The sequence below is a fragment of the Erigeron canadensis genome, chromosome 7, assembly GCF_010389155.1.
Source record: "Erigeron canadensis isolate Cc75 chromosome 7, C_canadensis_v1, whole genome shotgun sequence".
In the NCBI taxonomy this organism is placed as follows: Eukaryota; Viridiplantae; Streptophyta; class Magnoliopsida; order Asterales; family Asteraceae; genus Erigeron; species Erigeron canadensis.
This window is the reverse complement of record NC_057767.1, coordinates 29,724,099-29,745,841: the sequence shown is the minus strand read 5'-3', so window position 1 is coordinate 29,745,841 and position 21,743 is coordinate 29,724,099. Positions and strand designations below refer to the sequence as shown.

Sequence of the window (21,743 nt, the reverse complement as noted above, 5' to 3'; positions counted from 1 at the left end):
TACACTTGGACTTTTGGAGGTCTCACCCAATGTTTTAAATTTTAGTCATGCGAAATTTTTTTGGTATTACCTGTATTATCGGTATGACCGAAAATACCGGTTGGTATGAATATTTTAATTTTTTTATATAAAAATTCTACAAAACTTATTACAATTTAACAAAAATAGTAAAATATAGTTATAATTCAATCAAAAATAAATCAAATAAGTATTTCATGACAACGTATAAGTTTTAAACTTAAAAAATAACAATATATTAAAGTATCATAAAAATAATCTTTAAAAAAATGAAAAAATTAAATAAAATATAAATACCTGAATTAACGGAATGGTAATACCGGAAAATATCTCAAATACCGGTCGATATTGGATAATGAATATACCGAAAAAATAGCGGAGTACCTCGGTAATACTGGTCGGTATATACCGGTATAACGGTATTTAAAACACTGGTCTCACCTAATATGACGAGTTTGAGATGATTTCAAAGACAAATTGAATTTCAGAAGAAAAATTAAGAAATGGTCATGGTAAAGTTCATGTGAGAAATATTCACATAATTTTAAGTATAAATTGATAATTTATATATGAACGAATATGTTTAGATATATCATTCACATATTAACATCAAGTTATATAATGTGGTTGTTCTCATGATTTTTTCGATTCAAATATTTCTCAAATAAACTTTTTTCTGAAATGATAATAAAAGGAATTGTAATATTGAAGGTTTGATATTGGAAAATGGAAATACACTTTGCAACAATATGATTAGATATATTTGACCCAACAAATTAACCCTTATAATTCAAGGCACTGCCATATGGATTTGAAGTTGCTAGTATCTCATAATCTCATTATATATGTCACGGAAATGGTAACCATTAAAGTCACTTTCATATTCTCTAGCTTTCTGACCGTTCTATATATATCCATTGCCATTCACTAAAGTCTCAGTTGTTGGATAAGCTTAAATAACTTTTCTACGGACGACTTTTTAACCTATCACGATGACATTTGTCGTCGCAAATTTATAGTATTTGGGATAAATATATATGATCCTACATACTTAATCGGGTTCAAAAATAGATAGATCCAATGTCCCATTCATCACTAAAGATCTATACATACGATACATGTATTAGGTGTATTTAATGTGTCCGAGCCTGTCCCATGACTGTATTAGAAATGATACCCAAGGATGGACGTAAAGCAGAACGTATAATATCTGATACAATAACAGATTGGAACGGTTGTAAGAGATGTGAATCTGTCTCCGCTACCCAACAAATTTCTTAAGTGTTCGAGTTAATTTATGAAATTAAATGACCGAGTTTTAATTTGATCCCTATTTGATAAAATTAAAAAGTTATAACGTTTTACAATTATTATCATCATCAATTTGATATAATCTCTAAAATCTTTATATCTAATAAAGAAGGATTGTTTTTTAAAAATATTTTTAGAAAGATTATGATGTGTCAAGATCACACATTTTTTAAAAGGTTTTTTCTTTCATGATGTCATATTTGACAAAAAAAAAAAAACTCAATCAATACTTATTTAAAAATCCCAATCTTTTATTTGAAACAAATAAATTTTAAATTTTCTATAAAATATTATGAAATGTCTTTTTATACCTTGTTAACGCAACATGTACTCTTATTTTACGTATCATTGTGTTAGTCGATTCACTATGTTCATATCAAGTTATAATATATTAATAACAAAATTTACATACATTCTTTTACATTTTTTTGGTTTTAAAATTTTGATTACAATGTCCATGTTGAACCCGGGTTGCTTAGCTGGTAAAAAAAATAAAATTACATTGTTAATCTTGTAAGTTCCTTCATAGGGGTGTCTTTTGGACCGAATTATATGGTTAAGTGGTTCATGTGCTTTTGTTTGGTCGACCGTTTATTATGGTACTTATTTTTCATAGTCAATTTATTATTGATTGTTTTAAATAACATTGTTGAAAATTCTTGCCTTTAATTTTGTAGGTTTATGTATTTTTTTTTTTCTATCAGTATAAAGCTTCTAATAATCATGTTAATTACTTTCTTCTACACCAATTCTAATTGAAAGATAATGCTTTAAATTACCAAAACTTAATTATAACATTTTGATTAAAGTTAATAAATACTAATATCGGAAACGATTGACCTTTTTGTTTTTCTTATTTCCCAAGGATGTAGATATAATTCGATCCCACTGCACGACGTGTTGAACAAGTTGCCATTTTGAAGGTTACAATATTAGAAGCTAAATAAATGCCCTTTTATCTTAAGAAAAATAAATGTGAAATATTTTGATAATTCTATATATAAACGTGTGAATATCTTTCCAATATAGAAATTATTGGACATCTTACTTTATTTTGACTAAATCCCCATCAAAGAAGGAAATATAAATAATCACACATTCGAAATGAAATCAAACTAATATTTTGCAACAACTAATTTTGAGATTTTTTAGATAATAAGCAATATAAATCGGTGGAGACTTTATCTATATGTATATAAATACCTTTTAAACCTCAACAACTTATTTCTCTTACAATACAATATTTTCTTCACACGTTAGAAGCATTGTTTTTGGTGGTTTCTTCTCTATTGATAATCTTTCTTCAACACTAATTATTTTACATGTTTATACATTAACATTCAATACATTATATTTTTTTTCAAAATGTGGGGTACTACAAGGTTTGCATGGCTTTTGTCAATGTTGATATGTCTTTTGCCAACGTTGAACAGCTTCAATGGAAGAGTGATGGCCTTCCATAAGGTGTATCGAAATTACTACGACGTTCAAACTCGTGACAATGCAGAAGTAAAGCAAGTATATAGAACTGGCTATCACTTCCAACCGGAAAAAAATTGGATCAATGGTATGTATTCGATCATTTTCATGTTCCTTGATTTGTATTGTATGTGTAATTAGTAAATACTAGTTGTATATGATCATGCATTGTATTATATATATATATGTTACTAATATATCTAATCTAGCTATATATATAAAATTCTGTTAACAATCGGATCATAATATCACATAAAACCAAATGATGAAATTAAGAATGAGAGTTAATGGATAACACTTATTATTCAATCAAGTTGTTTGTGAAATGGCTTTCAGATCAAATTCTTGATTTATTGTCATGTCCATGAAAAGAATATAAATATAATATCATATATAGTAACTATATATTAGTAATTAGTGCATGGTGCTATTTTGTTTAAACGTTTTCTTTGATGGCGATCAAGAAGGTGAAAAATTACTATTAAATTATATTAGGTTGTGTTTCGTAAATGATAAACCTTCAAATGATTGATTACATATATAAAATTGTCGCAAATTACAATTAGGTTAATTTTTGATGATTCTAAAGTACAACTATTTATCTATGTTTGATAATATTAATAACATATAGGGTAAAGAAATAAAGAAACTGTTCAGTACCGTATTTCATGAGTTTTGAGCTTCAATACCTTGACAGTGTATGAGGGTGGTTAAGACTCAGATAAAACTAAGTAAAGAGACTCTTCCATTATCTAACTAAATGGTGGAAAATGACAGTATTGCAATTCGTCAAAATTGATATATTATGTTACTTTTTGTTTTTCACTCAATTAAAACAATCACCACGTGACGACTTGATGATTTATCACGTTCCACTCCCTCCCCAGTCCTCACTAAGTTTTTTAATATTCTCACTATTTTTGTGAGAATTTTTCCACAACAGCAAAGCAAGTACTAAAAAGGGTATCACTTTTTAGGACATTGTGTATTATACATAATAGCGAAATGCAAGATGATGTTTGATAAACACATTTTTATTTAATCTGATTCTACTATGAAATTTTAAGTACGTTGCATAATATTTAAGATCGAAAGTAAAATTTGACATCTCTCATTTCTTAGTGTAAAAATTTCATAGCAGTATTTGATCGATTTGCCCAATTATTTTTATTTATTTATTCAAGAGTTAATCTCAAAAACCGTCCTTGTGGTTTTACCAAAAAATCACGTTTCATCCTTTAAACTTCAAAATGACACTGGTAGTCCTTCATACGCAGATAATGGTTACGTTGCGTCCTTTAGTCAACCGTATAAAGGACTAAACGTGACCATCATCTGTTAGATTAAAGGACGAAACGTGACCATCATCTGTTAGATTAAAGGACGAAACGTGACCATTATTCGTGTATAAAGGACTACCAGTGTCATTTTGAAGTTAAAAGGATGAAACGTGATTTTTGGTAAATTCACAAGGACGATTTGTGAAATTAACTCTTTATCTAATAACATTGATGTCAATTCAGACACCTAATCTTTACATTCTTAGTTTGTTTAGATTATTTTGAAGTTAATTAATGACTCTTTTTTGATCTTATTGCATGAAATGATGTGGGCACAACTATACTATATCCAAATAGATCCAAATGGTAAGTTTTCTTAATCAACTTCCAATTAACTTTCATTTAAATATAGCGTGTTATATATATATTTGACAATATATATGTTTTACTAACACTTTTATTTGTTTTTTTTACTTTTGAACAGCACCAATGTATTACAAAGGATATTATCATTTGTTCTATCAATACAATCCGAAAGGTGCTCTTTGGGGTAACATTGTATGGGCTCATTCGGTATCAAAAGATATGATCAACTGGATAAATCTCGAACCAGCAATCGTGCCATCGAAACCATATGACAAATATGGGTGCTGGTCTGGGTCCGCGACAATCTTGCCTGGTAATAAACCAGTAATCCTGTATACAGGAATTACTGCACTTGAACCGGCCCCTGGTCACCAAGTCCAGGTTTACGCTATACCAGCCGACTACTCGGACCCTTTTTTGCGCAAATGGGTCAAACCCGATGACAACCCTTTTCTCAAGCCAACAAGTGAGAACATTTCAGCTTTTCGTGACCCTACAACTGCTTGGTACAACAATGGTCATTGGAAAATTATTGTTGGTAGTAGGAGAAAACATCGTGGGATGGCTTATTTGTATAGAAGCCGGGATTTTGTTACATGGATAAAGGCTAAACACCCATTTCATAGTAAAAATGAGACGGGTATGTGGGAATGCCCTGATTTTTACCCGGTTTCATCTGAAGGAACATATGGTTTAGACACGTCGTCACTAGGTAGCAGTCTTAAATATGTTTTCAAGGTCAGCCTTGATATGACTAGGTACGAGTATTACACGATTGGGAAGTATGATCTAATTAATGATAGATATATCCCGGATAACACATCTCAAGATGGTTGGGGTGGATTAAGATATGATAACGGGAACTTTTATGCCTCTAAGTCATTCTTTGACCCGTCGAAGAACAGGAGGATCTTGTGGGGTTGGTCTAATGAGTCTAGCACCCCAAAAGAAGATATTGCCAAGGGTTGGGCCGGAATCCAGGTGATTGACTAGTTTCTAGGTGTATGTTTAACTTCTGTGATTTATGTGTTTATGTCAAACTGAATTAGATCATTATTTTGTGCAGTTGATTCCACGGAAGGTTTGGCTGGATCAAAATGGACAACAATTGCTTCAATGGCCGATTTGTGAATTGGAGACTCTAAGGAGTAATAAAGTGGAGCTTAACAACATTAAAGTTAACAAAGGTGACACCATTGAAGTAAAAGGAGTCACTGCATCTCAGGTTTGTGTGTTATAAAAGTAATTCTAGTATGCTTCATACATGACATTAACCGGCTTTGATGTGATATGAAATTTGTAGGCGGATGTTGAAGTTACATTTACATTTTCGAGTTTGGAAAAAGCAGAGTTGTATGAAGAAGAATGGGCAAAATTCCCACAAAATGATATTGGTAAAAGTATTTGTGGGGTTAGGGGTGCTACCGTACAAGGAGGGCTCGGCCCATTTGGTCTACTGACCTTAGCTTCAGAAAAGCTTGAAGAGTACACTCCTGTCTTCTTTCGGGTTTTCAGGACTACTGATAACAAACATAAAGTTCTGTTCTGTTCTGATGCCACTCCGTAAGATTCTCTCCATCGATATTTCATTTTTCTGTTTAGTAAAAGTGACAGCATTACCTTCACAAATATAATTTGAATAACAGAGACTTTTTTTTAATGAAAACAGTTCTTCATTGAACCCGAAGGGATACAAACCGTCATTTGGAGGCTTTGTGAATGTCGACTTAGCAGAAAAGAGGCTCTCAATTAGGAGTTTGATTGATCATTCCGTCATAGAAAGCTTTGCACAAGGGGGAAAGACGATTATCTCATCAAGGGTCTATCCAACACTAGCAGTGTCGGATAGTGCTCATTTGCATGTATTTAACAATGGGTCGGAACCCATCACTGTTGAGACATTGGAAGCATGGTCTATGAAGACGGCCCAAATCAAGTAGACTTGGACAAGTTTTGCCAGTTTTAGGAAAGTAACTAATAAAAAGAATGGGGTTTACTTAATAGAGTATCTTTTAGATATGTTAGGCATTTTTGTTTCTGTTTATGGATTGTGAAATAGGCAGTAGTCCTACCCTCTATTCATATTCTATATCTAAAGGTTTTGTAATCCCCTTAATCTTCTCAAGTTTTACTCAATATATATCAATGAAGTTTTTTGTTGGAATTTTATATGCCTCAAAGTTAAAATAAGTAAAGAACACGAGCAGTTAAGAAGAGAAGGCTAAGATTAGATGAAGAAGACAGCAGATTCATGCACAATCACAGCTGCAATAGTTTTTGCAACCTAAGACCAGTTTTATTTAACGCCTTCTCTGATGCAATCTCATTGTTCACATCCACATCTTATTGTTGGTCCTGTCTATTCTTACAGCAAACGACTTCAAGAGGAAGATATTCTCTACAGGTTACCTAAGAGAATTTATCTTATTGTTGAAAAGTAATAAACTATGTAATATATAATTCCCTCAGATAATATATAGACTTTTTGTTAGATTTTCTATATTATGATCAAGATATACAGGGAAAGCAAGTAACAGTATATATAGAACAAAAAGAGAAGAGAACGAGACTTTTGCACTTTACCTTTTAATTACAACCCGCATCCACTTCACTGTATGATCAGCCATGGTTTTTCTTACCAACCTGGCCGGCTTGTATCTTCTCACTTTCACAATATAAATTCGACACCATATACCTCATTTCACATTCAGGTTGCTTTTGTTTTAAAAATTCTTCTCTCAATTACGCTCCAATCTATACATTAACATGCTCCATAAAGACTTGCTTCTTCCAAGTATCCTATCGAATCAAGCAACCAAGATGCTTGCTACATGGTCTATCTATAGAAAAATCCCATGTATCTGACACATGATCTAAGATGTGCTCAGGCGCTCAGCCCTAAGAAGACTCAAATGCCTTCAATTTGCGAGCGGTCCAAAAATTGTAACGTCATCTGGTTTCAAACCAGATACAACTCTTTCATCAGAAACCTTTAGGCCATTGTCACCCAAACCACGCATACCATAGTCAACATTATGTTCCAGAAAGCCAAAATCTTTTGAGCTATCCCCTGTTGTCGTTGAAGTATTTTTTGAGGCAAGCAATGGCTTCAACTTTTGATACTCTCCTAAGTTGAGATTATAAATTTTTTGTGAGATTATAACCAGTAAAGTTGTATGATACACCTTTTATATTATAATAAAATAAAATGTGAAGATTCAAAGATCATTTTCAAACAAATGGTCAAAATTCTTCAATTTTAAAGGATCTCAAATCCATTTTTATTTTAATTTTAGAGGATCCAAAATTCCAATATTTTTTTGTTTAGAAACATCAATTTTCATTAAAAATAACTGGACGTACTATGATTTGGGACGTTACCAATTTACCATATATCAATGCTTAGGTTGTCTGGGCACTATAGTCTCAACACTTATTATTACATAGTTAGGGTATTACATAGTTAGGGGGAGGGAGTGGTCACCCATCCTCCCCAAACACTAACCAATTAAAACTTTACACCTCAATTTTTTCAAATCTTTCCCCATCTTTCCCAAATCACTAGCGACACTTTCCCCCATCTTTCCCTAATCTCCACCTCATCATTTCTTTTTCATTTATTTTTAATACTGTACTTTTTTTAAAATTATATAGACCTAAACATCTTTATATACATAAATACTTTAACTACAAGGACTAAATTACAATTAGTAATAAGTAAAAACATTTTTATATATAAACTGCATGGACTGAAATGCAATTAACAATAAGTAAAAATATTAAAAAAATAAAAACAGATCTAAAAATTCCTTTTCATCGTCTTCATATATACGCTGCTTCTCTTCTTCAATGTGAAAATCAACCAACTTAGGGAAAAAAAAAAAAAAACAGATTTTGCTTCTCTTCTTCGATGTGAAAATCAACCAACTTAGGAAAAAAAAACAGATTTTGATCATTGTGAGTCCTCACTCAACCAATTACACGCTCCTCTCTCTCCTTCCCCTCATGGGTGAACAACCCCGATTTTCACTCTCTCCCTCGGCAAACCACCGGCGGCCGCGCGGGGCCGCTATTGGGGAAGCCCTTTACCGCAACCACTCCCTCCCCTCTTACATATCATGACTAGGATAAAAGACACGAAAAGACCAAACTTCCAACTTAGAAGCAAGATAACCATAAAGTAATTTCATAACATCTTGAAATCCAAAGTACGAAAAACAAAAAATAATCCAGTTCACTTATTATAGGAAAACAATAAAACTAGAAGATAAGATGCAGGCTGGCACTACGACGACAGATCCAACATCCAACAAAAAGAAACAATCTGTAACCGCTTACTTGATCTTCTTCTTTGGCCTCAACTGCAAGATACACAGAAGAAAGCAATGAACCCGATTAATATAATGTAGAACACAAACTAAAACAAAAATGAATAACAGCAAACCAAAAACATATATATACAACAGTTGAATCAGCAGAAGAAACTAGTTTAGTGTTAGAATAAACAAATCCTTCTGATTTCAAAGATTAAGCCTCCTAGTTCACAACATATCTTTTTCACGCTTATATGTCACTCCTGAACAATTAACCTGGTACTCACCAATAGATAATATAAGTTGACAATTATATTTTTCATCTGTCTTACAAGTGATTCAGACTATCCAATATCATTTTAACACATTCAAAATTTTAATCGCAAAAGCAGAGCTTATAAAACGAAGTCTAAAAGATAATAACCTGGTTGCTGTGACCACACTTCTTCTTCCTGCAGTTAACTGCCCTGGGGTGAAGGCGAGCATAGCATCTGTATACATATAGCAACACATGTCAGTTAGGAATAAAATTAAAAAAGGTTCCACACATGAAGACCTGAAGTTATTACAATGAATACACTTCATGTTCCACACGTGAAAATCGACTGCAAGTACAGAAAAACCAGCTGACAAAGTTGTCGTGTGGAGTTTGATATTGGAGCTCGTAACAACACCCCCTCAAGCAATCAAGACAACAAAAGAGGACAAGTAAAAGCTCCAATAGCAATACACGATTTATTTAAAAAATGTAAAAAGCATTGATTTCTTGGTAAAATTATATGTTAGACAACTTTAATCCAATAAACTTAATATATAAACGGGAGAATAGAACTTACTTGCGGCAAATGGTCTTGTCTTGATTGTATTTTCTAGCCAAAGCCATCAGAGAAGGCTCAATGATTCCTCCTCTAAGCCTCAACACCAAATGAAGAGTGGATTCTAAACAAAATTTTTTTCACAATAAGCACTGTAATCAAAATGGTAATATCATAACAAAGTAAAACAATTCGCCTATAAAAAGCAAACACTTAATCAAATCTTAAAAAGAACTCACACTGAAGTTACCCGCCTATAAAAAGCAAACACTTAATCAAATCTTAATCATTAGAGTCATTTAGCTCATCCTGATCAGGGTAACTATCCCAGGTAATTCTGAACATTGTATTAATCGAAATTCATAATTCTATATAAACTTAATAGATTTAGGTCATTTACAAATCAGGTAAATTTAAACATCATTGATTTAATCCAAATCCATAATTCAATGTATGTTAACATAACTTAGGTAATTTAAAAAAGATAGTTTTAATCCAAATCCATAAACATTGTATTAATCCAAATCCATAATTCAATAAAGTTCATAAATTTAGATAAATTTAAAAATCAGGTAAATTTAAACATCATTGATTTAATCCAAATCCATAATAAGTCTAAGTAAAGTTAATATAACTTAAGTAATTTTTAAAAAATTGTTTCAATTAAAACCATAACACTATCGATTATCAAAACTTAAAAAAAAAAGACCTGAAAAAATCTGTTTTGTCAATACAAAAATTATACTTTTATGAAGTATATCAATGTTAAAAAATATATCATCAAACTTTGTCTTTCCAATAAAAAAAACAATATCAAGCTTAACTTTTTAACAAAATATGAAAACAATATATCATTAAAATTAGATCACTATAACCTTTTTAATCTTTCACAAAAGATATTTCATCCTTAAATTCTAAATTAAAAAGAAACACATATCACTTATAAAACACTTATAAAAACAATGTAATTAATATTACTAACATGAGACTCATATCTAGTAATAATCATAACATAAAAAAATTAAATTAAAGAAAAAAAAATTAAATCAATTAAAAACATTAAATAAAATAAAATCAAAAATTTGAATACCTTTCTGGATGTTATAATCAGCAAGAGTACGGCCATCTTCAAGCTGCTTTCCAGCAAATATCAACCTCTGCTGATCCGGTGGGATTCCTATTGTATTTTAATAAAATAATATTAATAAATAAATAAATAAACATAATTACTTTTTTTTTTATATAAAATTTTATCATAAACTATATATAGATATATTAGAGAGACAGAAAGACAGACCTTCTTTGTCTTGAATCTTGGCTTTGACATTGTCAATAGTGTCGCTGCTTTCAACTTCAAGTGTTATTGTCTTCCCAGTTAAAGTCTTGACAAAAATCTGCATCTTTCCTAGAGATTTTTTTTTATGTTGTATCTAAAGTTTGTATGTAAATATAAATCGCATGTACTGTGTTGTACTTTGCTGAACAGAGGCGGATGATTTGTTTATGTTTGATGTTAGGGTATTTATAGCCAAGTAGAAAGTACCTTAGGGTTTTCACTTTCTCGGTTGTGATTGGGCTGAAAAATGAAGCCCATTTTTTTTTTTTTTGGGCTTGGTTAAATCGGTCAACGGGGAATTTTAACTTTTCTTGCATACTAGCTAAGCAACCCGGGTTCAACCCGGGTATTGTAATCAAAATTTTAAAACCAAAAAAATGTAAAAGAATGTATGTAATTTTTATTATCAATATATTATAACTTCATATGAAGATAGTGAATCGACTAACACAATGATACGTAAAATAAGAGTACCTGTTGCGTTAACAAAGTATAAAAAGACATTTCATAATATTTTATAGAAAAAATTAAGATTTATTTGTTTCAAATAAAAGATTAGGAATTTTAAATAAGCATTAAGTGAAAAAAAATTTTTTTGTCAAAGATGACATCATAAATGAAAGAAAAAACTTTTTAAAAAATGTGTGATCATGATACATCATAATCTTTCTAAAAATACTTTTGAAAAACAATCTTTTTTTATTATATATAAAGATATGAAGGTTTTTTCCTTTTTTACAAATAAAAATCCATGCTAAATTTTATAACACGTACGTATATAATCCACTAAATTTTCTTAAGAATAGTAAGTATTATATATTAATGATTCGAATTCCGGAACTCGCGCACAGGATAGGAGCAGGACTCGGTGATTGACATGTGCAGTCGGCACAATCAAGCAGGGTACCAAAATTTAAGGGGCACCAATATATTTGACTTTCACATTACGTATATACATATGTATTCCAATTCCATAGCCCAAATGAGTTATATATTCTAATTCCATAGCCCAAATAAGTTATGCATTTACGTGTATGAGTGTGTCTAAATAGTCAGCCCAATAACAATGATTATTTTGTTTGTAAAGCCTTGATGACATTTTTTTATGTTTTAGTTATTTTTACTTGTTAATTGCAAATATAATAGCAATGATAGATTTTTTGCAAGTAAATTGGATATTCAAAAATATATTTATTGATGTAAGTCAAAATTAGATTAACTTTTTTTTTCCTTGACTAGTTTCAATTTTTGCTAATCATATTAATACTTTAATGTACTTATAGTATTTTTATCGTTTTAATAAATCATAATGCTAATTTATTAATTTATAAAAATTTAGGTGTTTGGAGGGCCTCATTTTATGCTATCAAGTAGGGTATTTAAAATCCATGAGACGAGCCTGGATAGGAGTGACAAACCGTATGCTCAAACACTCAAGAGGTAAATGTCTGAAATTATGAGAAATCAAGATTCAATCTCAGGTCTCATGCAATACTTTTTCTTTAGTCGTCTTATCTTTATAATAATTGATGCACGAAAATTCACGAAACAATTGATGCACGATGATTTTTATGATGCACGGTGATTTTGAGTGAAGAAAAATCTATTGCTTAATTTGTTTTACTTTAATATTTGTTTTATTTGCATACCACTTTTTAAATCGCTCGGTTCAAATCTAAATCTAAATTGTTATACGAATAATATTTAACTTCAGAGCTATATGTCGAATTCGTTACACATCCCCAAGCAACCATATTACTTTACTTAAAGTTATAAATGAACCGCAAATAGAGTTGGTTGCACGTTGGTAAGGTCTTTGGCCTTGGGAGATCCATCTGGGTTCGAGTCTCACTTCCACATTTCTGGGGGTGGGTTGATAGAAATTTTTCGATAGTCTTGAGTTTCATACCAGACATGCATGTAATTTAGGGTAGGAGTTGATTAGAATGCCATTTTTTTAAAAAAAAAGAAGTTATAAATGAACCGAATATATTACATACAGTTCGTGAAATTGTTTTGCAGGAAATCATTTATGTTCCTTTATTCAATAAACGAGCGAAACAAACAAACAAATGTCTTGTTTGTTCAACGCTAACTATGTTTGTAAACATCTGTTTAGTATTTAATATACCTAAAAGTTCAAGTTTTAAGACTTTCGGGTAAATGTATAAACTAGCATAATGTCTAAGGAGTAAATTTTACTCATTGATGGTTTGATGTGTCAAAGTAAATCTTTGCGACGATCCAACATTTAGCGAATTCTCAACATGAATCATCATGTATTCATGTGTTTGCGCAGAATTGACGAACCAGGAAGCAGAACAGTAAAAAGGTAGAATGCATGAATGCTTGTTTATTTATTCCCAATGTATTTATAACACTATCCGACCGGGCCCTATATTTGCTTAAAATTTGTATAACGTAAAAGAATGAAAACAAAGGTTAGCTAAGTAAATTTACAAATGAAAAGCTTGCGGCTTCTATGAAACACTATTAAGGACTTTTTTTTTCTTGAAACTCCTAAAAACTTTTCGCCAAATATAATTTTAAACTCCAAATACAAGTCGTTTTACATAGCATTAATCTAGTCCAATACAAATTGCCTAAACCTAACTCTAAATGATCAATAATTTAGCTACTATTTGTTTTACAAATATGGAATATCAGTATGCTTGACCAATTAATCACATGGTTTTAGGAAAAATGTAAACCTACGGTGGTACAATGAGCAAACCAAGTACAAATGGCTAGGAATATAGGATCATGATTCATGATCAAACATAGTTTGAATAAAAGGCAAAGAATAGTTGGACTGTTTCCAGATCAATTGTTCCGTTACTGAAAGAGCTCAATTCCTTGGAAGAAAATGATATAGTTGTGTGTGTGGTAGATCATAGATGAGAGTAGTACAAGGCCAGGGAAGAAACAAAAATACTTACAACAATGTATCTTTGGTTTTTACTATAACAATCAGCTTACAAATATATGCTACTGCAGACATCAACGTCTATAACCGTATACATTGATCCGCCATATGACGCCTCTTTAAGCTTGTTACACAGTAAAACATACCCCTGTCACAACCGTTCTGCATTATTATTAGGGGGGTCTTTAGACAAATGGGTCTATCCGGTGATCATGCTCACTGGCCATCACCATTCCCGTGCAAAGACATGTGGGGCACATTACCTAAATTCAAAAAGTCAAAGTAAATAACCGCAACTAGAAAATGCCACCCAAAACTAAATCTATCCGAATAAATACCTTTCCTGCCCCAGAACAGTTCAGACATCTTCGAGTAGTGGGAGCTCGTAAAGGCCGATCAGAAGCATTTGAAACAGAAATCGGCTCTATGTTTAAGCACACACCACTAGACGAACAACGAGCACAAGCCAAGTATCCTGTATTTTGGAATATGAACACTCCTAGTTAAAAGGCATACAATCAAAACAACAGGCATAGATGTAGCAAAATAGGCGGTGGTTCAGTCGGGGTTGATAGCAGGTCATAGGCTATAATATTTAGGCTTTTACAAGGGTCCAGAACACTTTGTCCAAAGTTTATTTCTTATAGCAACTAGTGTATGATTACAAAAGAACATTATTTCACGTAATAGTCTATTTTTTTTATAAAAAATGACTTTACGAGGTATTTGCTTTGATAATTTTTGGCAACTTTTGACCCAATCAACCCACTTAGTTTTTGCTTAAAGCTATTTTAAAACATAACCCCGATCAACTTATTCGTAAGTTTATGTGTAGAAATAGCTACCAGGCATACTGCAAAAGTAAAACTTCTTACCAGTTCCATGGCAATACTTGCACCTTTTCTTCTCTTGTTGTTTAACATTATTGGCTTCAAGGAGCATCAGCGTCGATATGACACCAACTGCCCCGCCTGAAAAGGATGCCACTATCGGATCTACCTGACTGAAATATACACAGAAAGTTTTAGTGTTACTTAAATAAAACAAGCATTCTTTGTGTTATGTATGATTCCACGCACCTCAGCTGCATAGGCAAATGCAAATTGGTTATGAAATCTTTATATGAGGTGCCACCCACACCTAGTTTTAACTCCAGCTGTCATGAAAAATGGGTTCTTATGTTACAATTATATATGTGATAACTTGGAAGAATAATCGTGGTAGAAAACCGAACTTACAATTGGAGCAAGAAGGCCACCAAAGACAATAATTCCCGATATAAATGAAAAACTTGTCAAATAAAGCTGCTTCAATGTCTTTGGCGTCTAGTTCAGATAAGATGATTAGATATGGTTAATGAAGGTATAAAAGCATTATGAACTAAATACGAGTAGTTGTGAACAAAAAGTGAATACTCAAACTATCTGCAGAGCAATACAAGACAGATATCTGCATACGTATATAATAACACGCAGTTTCAATAAAAACTAAGACACTCTAGTAATTGGTGACATATGTTAATCCCTTTATGGCTTTATCCCATTACAATGTGTCAATGTTTGACTTTACAAATTTAACTGGTGGGCAAATTCACAAATGTCAATATTACGTACTACCCTTAACAATGCCAATTCAGAAACATCAACAATAGAACATATCGGATTAACAAACTACAATGATGACAATGGGTAATTAAGTAACTTTTAGATTGTCTAAATGTACCCCAGGAGAAAGAGAAAAAAAGGATTTTGCAACAATGTTCACGGGACTAAATTAAGGTAGCCCGCGAGAGTATCATGCAGATACCATATGTTTTAGCTAAATTATTTACACTTTGTAAAAATATAACCAAGAGAATCTCTATGTTTATAATGTTTCACACATACATGTAAAATGCGGTAATTTTCTATCATTCGATTTCTCATTCAGCCTCTGCACACCACTCACATACTCTAGTTCTCCCTTAACCAGACAAGACTTAATATAATGAAAAGAGAACTAAGGTACGGGCCATAAAAGGTTTACTCTTGAACAAGCAATGGCTATTGACTTGAGACAAGTTTAATAGAGTGTAGCTTACCACTGCAGGTAGAAAAGGAATTGAAGAAGGAATGTCAGGCATCTCATTGTCCTCAGAGCTGATCTCATTGAGTTTTATGTTTTTTAAGCGTTGTTGGACCCGTAACCTCCTCACCTGGAAAGTTGAACACATCATATTTACAACTAGTTTCTTCATAGACTAACACTTGCCAAAAGGAGAAACGCTACATTGTTGTGCAAAAGAAGATTGCTTTCTAATATAAAATTATACCTCTTCCATGAGTAGGAAGATCTTATTACGCCTACTCCGTATATTGTCCTGGATTTCCTTAGTCTGCATCTGAACAAAATCCTGAACAGTCTCTGGTCCTTCAATAATACAAAAGTTGCTACATCGAAAAGAAAACTATGTAAGTATACATAGCCCATTTTCTTGAGTTGAACCATTCCCCACACCCTTTGGAATTTCAATTATATCAAATATATCAAAACTAACTACAACATCCCATGTTATTTTTTTTTTCTCTACTTTTGTCAAAGAGATAAGTTTTTTTCCACGGGCTAATAGCCTAATACTATATGTTTACTAATCAATCATAAGTAGTCGAAGGTTTTGATATTTTAAATAAGCTACTTCTCCGTATGTGATTAAAAGCTTTACTGGGGCACTACAAGCATAGTTTATTTTAGTGCAATGATTCTTGATGAAATTTCTGATAATTCCAATGCCTAATTCTATGAAAAACTTGAGATCTTTATTGAAGTAACTCAAATAGTCGAATGTATCTACATGAACTATCTCACAAAGATGCTGATACTTAACAACACATACCAGTCCATTTCCCTTTGCCCCATGGACAATATGTTGAAGGCAATATTCAGACTGGTTTAACAGCTTGCTAAGTAGAGTGTCCAACTACCTTACGAGGGTGTTTTGTTAAAATACTTATTGCATTGAAAATCAGCACCCCTCTCGGTGCTTTCCAAAAGCTCACTTTTTGCATTGCAAATAAGCTACAATGCATCTAATTGACCCCAAAAGTCCTCCAAAAATATGACAACATTCACAATCTCAAACACCCTTCAAAAAACATGACCATATTTACGAAAGTCCTCCCCTCTAAAACCAACTGAGCTACACGTCTGAGGGATGGCCTGAAACTAGGTTCTCGCTCCAACTGAGAATCCCAAGTCCCTATCACTTTTGAAACAATCACCACTTTCTACAATCATGATTTTACTTATTATTCAGAATTTGATTCTGCTAAACATATCACTAACGAAAACGGGTACGGTTAGTATGCTTAGACTTTTCAATAAAAGTCATTCACTTGAATGTTCATCTTTATTTCTACGAGCATGATACCCGCGCGATGCGGCAGCGATAACATTAGTTGCGATATGGTGGCGTCAGTGTCAAGTGGCGTAGGTAATTGAAAAAAAGATATTTGATTTTTAAGGATAGTGAATATCTTTTGAAAGATGATGAAATGATTGTGTAAGTTAATTATTTAAGGGTAAAATGGTAATTTCGCATGTCCCAAAATTGTAAACTTTTCAACATAGAGGTATAATTTTTATATGGTAGTATAGAAGTATAGATGGGCACTAATTTTATATTTGTTCCCAAAATCCTTTATTAATAAATATCAAAGTTACTTATTCTAACCTTTAAATAATATGATGTCACATTTCAATTTTCCCCATTTATATTAAACAAACACATATATACATATAAAAACTAATTAGAAGATTACACTAATAAACAACTAAACCTTATTTACCTAGAATATACAGTAATATATATGTATAATGAAAGATATAGATACAGACCTTGGAATATTATCACCAGAGGTAATTGGAGCATCATCTGAAGAAGAAGAATAAGATAAAAACAAAGGTCTTCCATGGTTAGTATTTGAGTATTTTAATATAGTCAAAGATTTATTATTATTACAAGAATCAAAATTCATATAATTAGTTCTAATATTTTTATCATTTTTATTAGTACAGGATGGAAAGAGGAAATATTTGAGAGAAACAGTAGAAGCCATGATGATATTAATTCCCAATTTTAGTAAGAAAGAAAGAATGAAAGGAAGAAGAGATATACTAGTTTTATAAGTGGTTTTGGACTTTTGTCAGTTATAGAAGATGGATCTTTTTAAGAGTATCTTTTTTTTTTCCTTTTCTTTTTTTTTGTAAAAGAAAGGCATTTTTAAGAGATTTTAAAAGTGTAGTGTTTTTGTCTTTAATCAAAGTTTAGGAAAATGAGCGGTGATTTTAGTTGTTTAATTAGAAATTGTAATGGGATCTTAAGCCTGCATAGTATTGTTAAAACTTGATTTTGACTCGATAATTTTGATGTTGATTTGAAATTTTGTTGATTCGCTTATGGTATTGTATTTTTAGCTAATGTTTATTTAATCTCTTAATAAAAAAATCGTGATTTGATTAAAAAAAATTAATCCATTAAATCATTAAAAGTTTAAAAGTGTTTTAATTTTTACTTAATAAACAATTAATAATTATTGACTTAATATATACGTAAATTATTTATTAATTCAGAAAAACAAACATTCTTGATAATTGATGAAATGTACATGCACCATTGATATATGATATCTAATACATAGATGAGTCGTATTACATAACTGCAAAATTAATTAAGAGATTGAAATTGACTGGACACAAATGAAGTATTAAAATTACTATAATGAAACCGTTCGAGATTGTGATTTATTTCTCATTGATTACTGAAGATGATAAAAGACGGATTCATACATATTATGAGCCACTTCGATTCCTCTTTACATTTTAGAAAAGAGTGAAGTCACTTTTGAAAAATGGGTTGTCTTGTTGGATTCGAAGATATGTGATAGTGTTCATTAAAAAAGTTATTTTAGCAATAACCCGTTTTTGATAACTTTTTTGTCCTATAACATCAGCCTATTTATTCATTAGATACTTTCATTGAGATCGAGAGAAAAATACAAATGACAAAGTAAGGTACATCCATATATAAAGTCGCATGAATATAGCGATATAGCATACAAGGTGAAACATCATGCCAAATTACTTTAATTAGACCTTATTCGATATAATGTTGAGATGGCCAAAACCAAACACATTAATTGACAAAGAAACAACCAAGTACTTATTACAAGTTCATATATTGAACGGTTCGACCACCTGACATGAATAACTGGAATTCATATGACCATATCACGTGTAAGCAACGATTTGATATGATTGATGAGTTCGTCTCCCACATTTGTGAAACTATCTTTAGTTTTGTATAGAACATCCATGACCCGTGCCAAGTTGATCACACGCATTATTATAGGCATCGGAACATCTTTACACATGAGGGACTCGTGGTTTATATCTTTCCATGTGTCTTCAACTTTCTTGTTAAATAATTTGTGAACATACTCCTCTGTCACATTGTGTTCCTTCATGTAACTTTCAACACTGGATACGACATGCTTTCTTTCTTTCTCCTCCTGCAATTTCAGTTGAAGAAATTATTATTGTTTTTATTGTTACTATTGTCACTATTGTTAATGTGAATGTTCTAGTAAAAGGATTGTTATTAGACTATTAGTTCACTAAAAATATGTCACATAAAAAACCTAGCTAGCATTTTATTTGTAAAAATTTTAATGTACCTTTTGAGAGAAGATATCATCCATGAGTCTAGCAATTGCACAAGAAGCTTTGACAAGAGGAGGTCCTCCGAGAGCCCATTTCATCGACTCGTGTGTGGCTATATCTCCCATGCCAACCAAACATGTTGTTGCGAGCATGCCATAACCGCTGCTCACATACCTAAGTGACATGTTCTCCTCTGTTGTTGGTACGTACCCTTCATTTGCCCATTTTGCTTCCATCATATAGCTTCTAATAAACTCTTTCATCTGTACATAACTCATGGGGCGAATCATTTTAGTGAAAAGTAATTTCAAGAAATTATTACAATTGACCAATGGTGTCGTTATACACTTACCGACTCTTTGGCATGGCTAAGTTGATATGATTTTCCCTCCTTTGTCAAGATTTCTTCCATTTCTTCGTAGATATCGATGAGTGCCTGGAATATCAGTTTCATGTATTCTGGAAGTACATCCATACATGCAATCGACCACCTATATTTAATAATTTATGTACAACTTGCTAGATTAGTTTGATAACAAATTAATAAAAATAAGTTGTATTGTGAGCCTGTTAACAAAAGTGCAATGCACCTTTGAATTGCTTCAGTAAATATTTGGAGTTCTTCATAAGTACCATAGACATCATAAGTGTCATCAAGAACGGTTGCCATTGAGATAACTTTTGCTAGAAACATTCTAGAATGAGAATATTGTGGCTCAAAGTACACACCAAGTGCCCAAAAGTAACATTCAACCAATCTATCTCTTGCATATGGTAGATTTTTTGGGACATCAAAACCTTTCCACCACCTAGAGTAACATAACATACATGTAGAACTGATCAACATGAATAATAATAATATACGAGTAGTAATCATTATTTATATTTATATAGGGCGGAGAAGTATACATGTGTATGTATACCTTGTAAGTTGGCTAAGTTCCTTCCTATGGAATGACTGAAGCAAGTTGAAATCTAATTTGGCAAGTTTAAGTAACGACTCGTTATGAGAAGCTTGTTGCTGATAGAAAGGAATGTAGCGCAACGCTTCCAATCTTGGCAGCCTTTTATGTATAGGTTGTTTTAGTGCCTCAGTTATTTGGGTAGACAAGGCATGGTTGCTTTGAACAAGCTCATTTGCAATGTTTTCAAGACGAGTTCTTGTAAATACAAGAGCCTCGTCTAGTATATCTTCGCCTTGTACCCTCAAATATGTTGCCTCATATAGCTCAAGCAAACCTTGGGCATCGTTCATTAACGATTCCTTAAAAGACCCATCTTTGTCTTTGTAGTTGTTGAATATATCTGTCTCGGATGGTATAAAGATGATCATTAGTTCGAGTGTCTCACGAGATTAGTTATTATAACTATATTAATTTTATGCATACTTACCACAAGAAACAGAAAAGCCTTGCTGTCGTAGGAGTCGAAACCAAAGAGAAGGGCTACCGCCGTTCCACTTGTCACCATAAACATCATGAATATGTTGCAAGGCTTGCTTAATTTCGTCTTCGAATATATAAGCTATGCCAAGGCGTTGGATTGAATCAATCAGTTTTAACAATTCTGTATGTTCCATTTGAACATCTATAGATGTCATTATATCTTTTCTCACATCTTCTTTCAAATTTCTGATTGTTTCTTGTACATCAAGTAGCTCGGTTTGCTACATTCAGACATAAGTCACCCATCAAAGTTAGTTATTGCCAATTTAGTTTTACATACATTTTTAAATAAATACTACTTAATACTTATATAAACTTATTTCTTTTTACTTTTTACCTCTTTGTAGATAAGAAACTCATCCCCCCACACACTTGGAGGAAAGTTGGCAATGGGGCGATTAACATCCTTTTGTTTAGCACTCATGTTTCTATAACAAATTTACTTTGATGTATTACAAACCAATGACTAGAAGCAGAGATGTGGGATAAAGACTATTTATAAAGCGTCACGGTAATAGTTATCAACTCGGTATTTTTGACTCGACTCGAAGTCTGAGTTTTTAATTCTTGACTTGAACGTCAAGTGTCAGAATATTTGATAATATATAACTTTATAATTATATATAAATTTTTATTGTAGAAATATAGTATTGTATTGATATATTAAACTAAAATTAAAAGTTAGTTATTATAATAATATTGAATGTAAAAGCATATAAAAGAGTTATGTTTAAAGATAAAAATAAAAACACTTAAA

The 21,743-nt window shown here is 31.8% G+C and overlaps 4 protein-coding genes across 4 annotated transcripts; 1 reads left to right on the top strand and 3 right to left on the bottom strand.

The window, feature by feature from the left end:
* The first annotated feature begins 2,694 nt into the window (after positions 1 to 2,694).
* LOC122606985 (beta-fructofuranosidase, insoluble isoenzyme 1-like) lies at positions 2,695 to 6,467 on the top strand. The gene is made up of 6 exons (XM_043779898.1): positions 2,695 to 2,896; positions 4,446 to 4,454; positions 4,573 to 5,435; positions 5,521 to 5,679; positions 5,758 to 6,017; positions 6,124 to 6,467. The coding sequence occupies exons 1-6, from the start codon at positions 2,695 to 2,697 to the stop codon at positions 6,392 to 6,394; spliced, it is 1,764 nt and encodes a 587-aa protein (XP_043635833.1). The 3' UTR covers positions 6,395 to 6,467.
* A 2,157-nt stretch (positions 6,468 to 8,624) lies between these two features.
* LOC122608702 (ubiquitin-60S ribosomal protein L40) lies at positions 8,625 to 11,087 on the bottom strand. Its single transcript, XM_043781796.1, has 5 exons — positions 10,880 to 11,087; positions 10,673 to 10,759; positions 9,604 to 9,706; positions 9,192 to 9,258; positions 8,625 to 8,815 (listed from the first exon to the last, which is right to left on the bottom strand). Exons 1-5 carry the CDS (start codon positions 10,980 to 10,982, stop codon positions 8,789 to 8,791), a joined length of 387 nt encoding a protein of 128 aa, XP_043637731.1. The 5' UTR covers positions 10,983 to 11,087; the 3' UTR covers positions 8,625 to 8,788.
* Positions 11,088 to 13,774: 2,687 nt separating this feature from the next.
* On the bottom strand, positions 13,775 to 17,974 carry LOC122608701 (protein ORANGE-LIKE, chloroplastic-like). The gene is made up of 8 exons (XM_043781795.1): positions 17,718 to 17,974; positions 16,156 to 16,273; positions 15,925 to 16,038; positions 15,083 to 15,169; positions 14,924 to 15,000; positions 14,720 to 14,847; positions 14,183 to 14,319; positions 13,775 to 14,107 (listed from the first exon to the last, which is right to left on the bottom strand). Exons 1-8 carry the CDS (start codon positions 17,936 to 17,938, stop codon positions 14,030 to 14,032), a joined length of 960 nt encoding a protein of 319 aa, XP_043637730.1. The 5' UTR covers positions 17,939 to 17,974; the 3' UTR covers positions 13,775 to 14,029.
* Positions 17,975 to 18,902: 928 nt separating this feature from the next.
* LOC122607025 (beta-caryophyllene synthase-like) lies at positions 18,903 to 21,430 on the bottom strand. Its single transcript, XM_043779944.1, has 7 exons — positions 21,324 to 21,430; positions 20,934 to 21,207; positions 20,465 to 20,846; positions 20,132 to 20,350; positions 19,894 to 20,032; positions 19,556 to 19,804; positions 18,903 to 19,390 (listed from the first exon to the last, which is right to left on the bottom strand). Exons 1-7 carry the CDS (start codon positions 21,408 to 21,410, stop codon positions 19,097 to 19,099), a joined length of 1,644 nt encoding a protein of 547 aa, XP_043635879.1. The 5' UTR covers positions 21,411 to 21,430; the 3' UTR covers positions 18,903 to 19,096.
* Between the last annotated feature and the right edge of the window lie 313 nt (positions 21,431 to 21,743).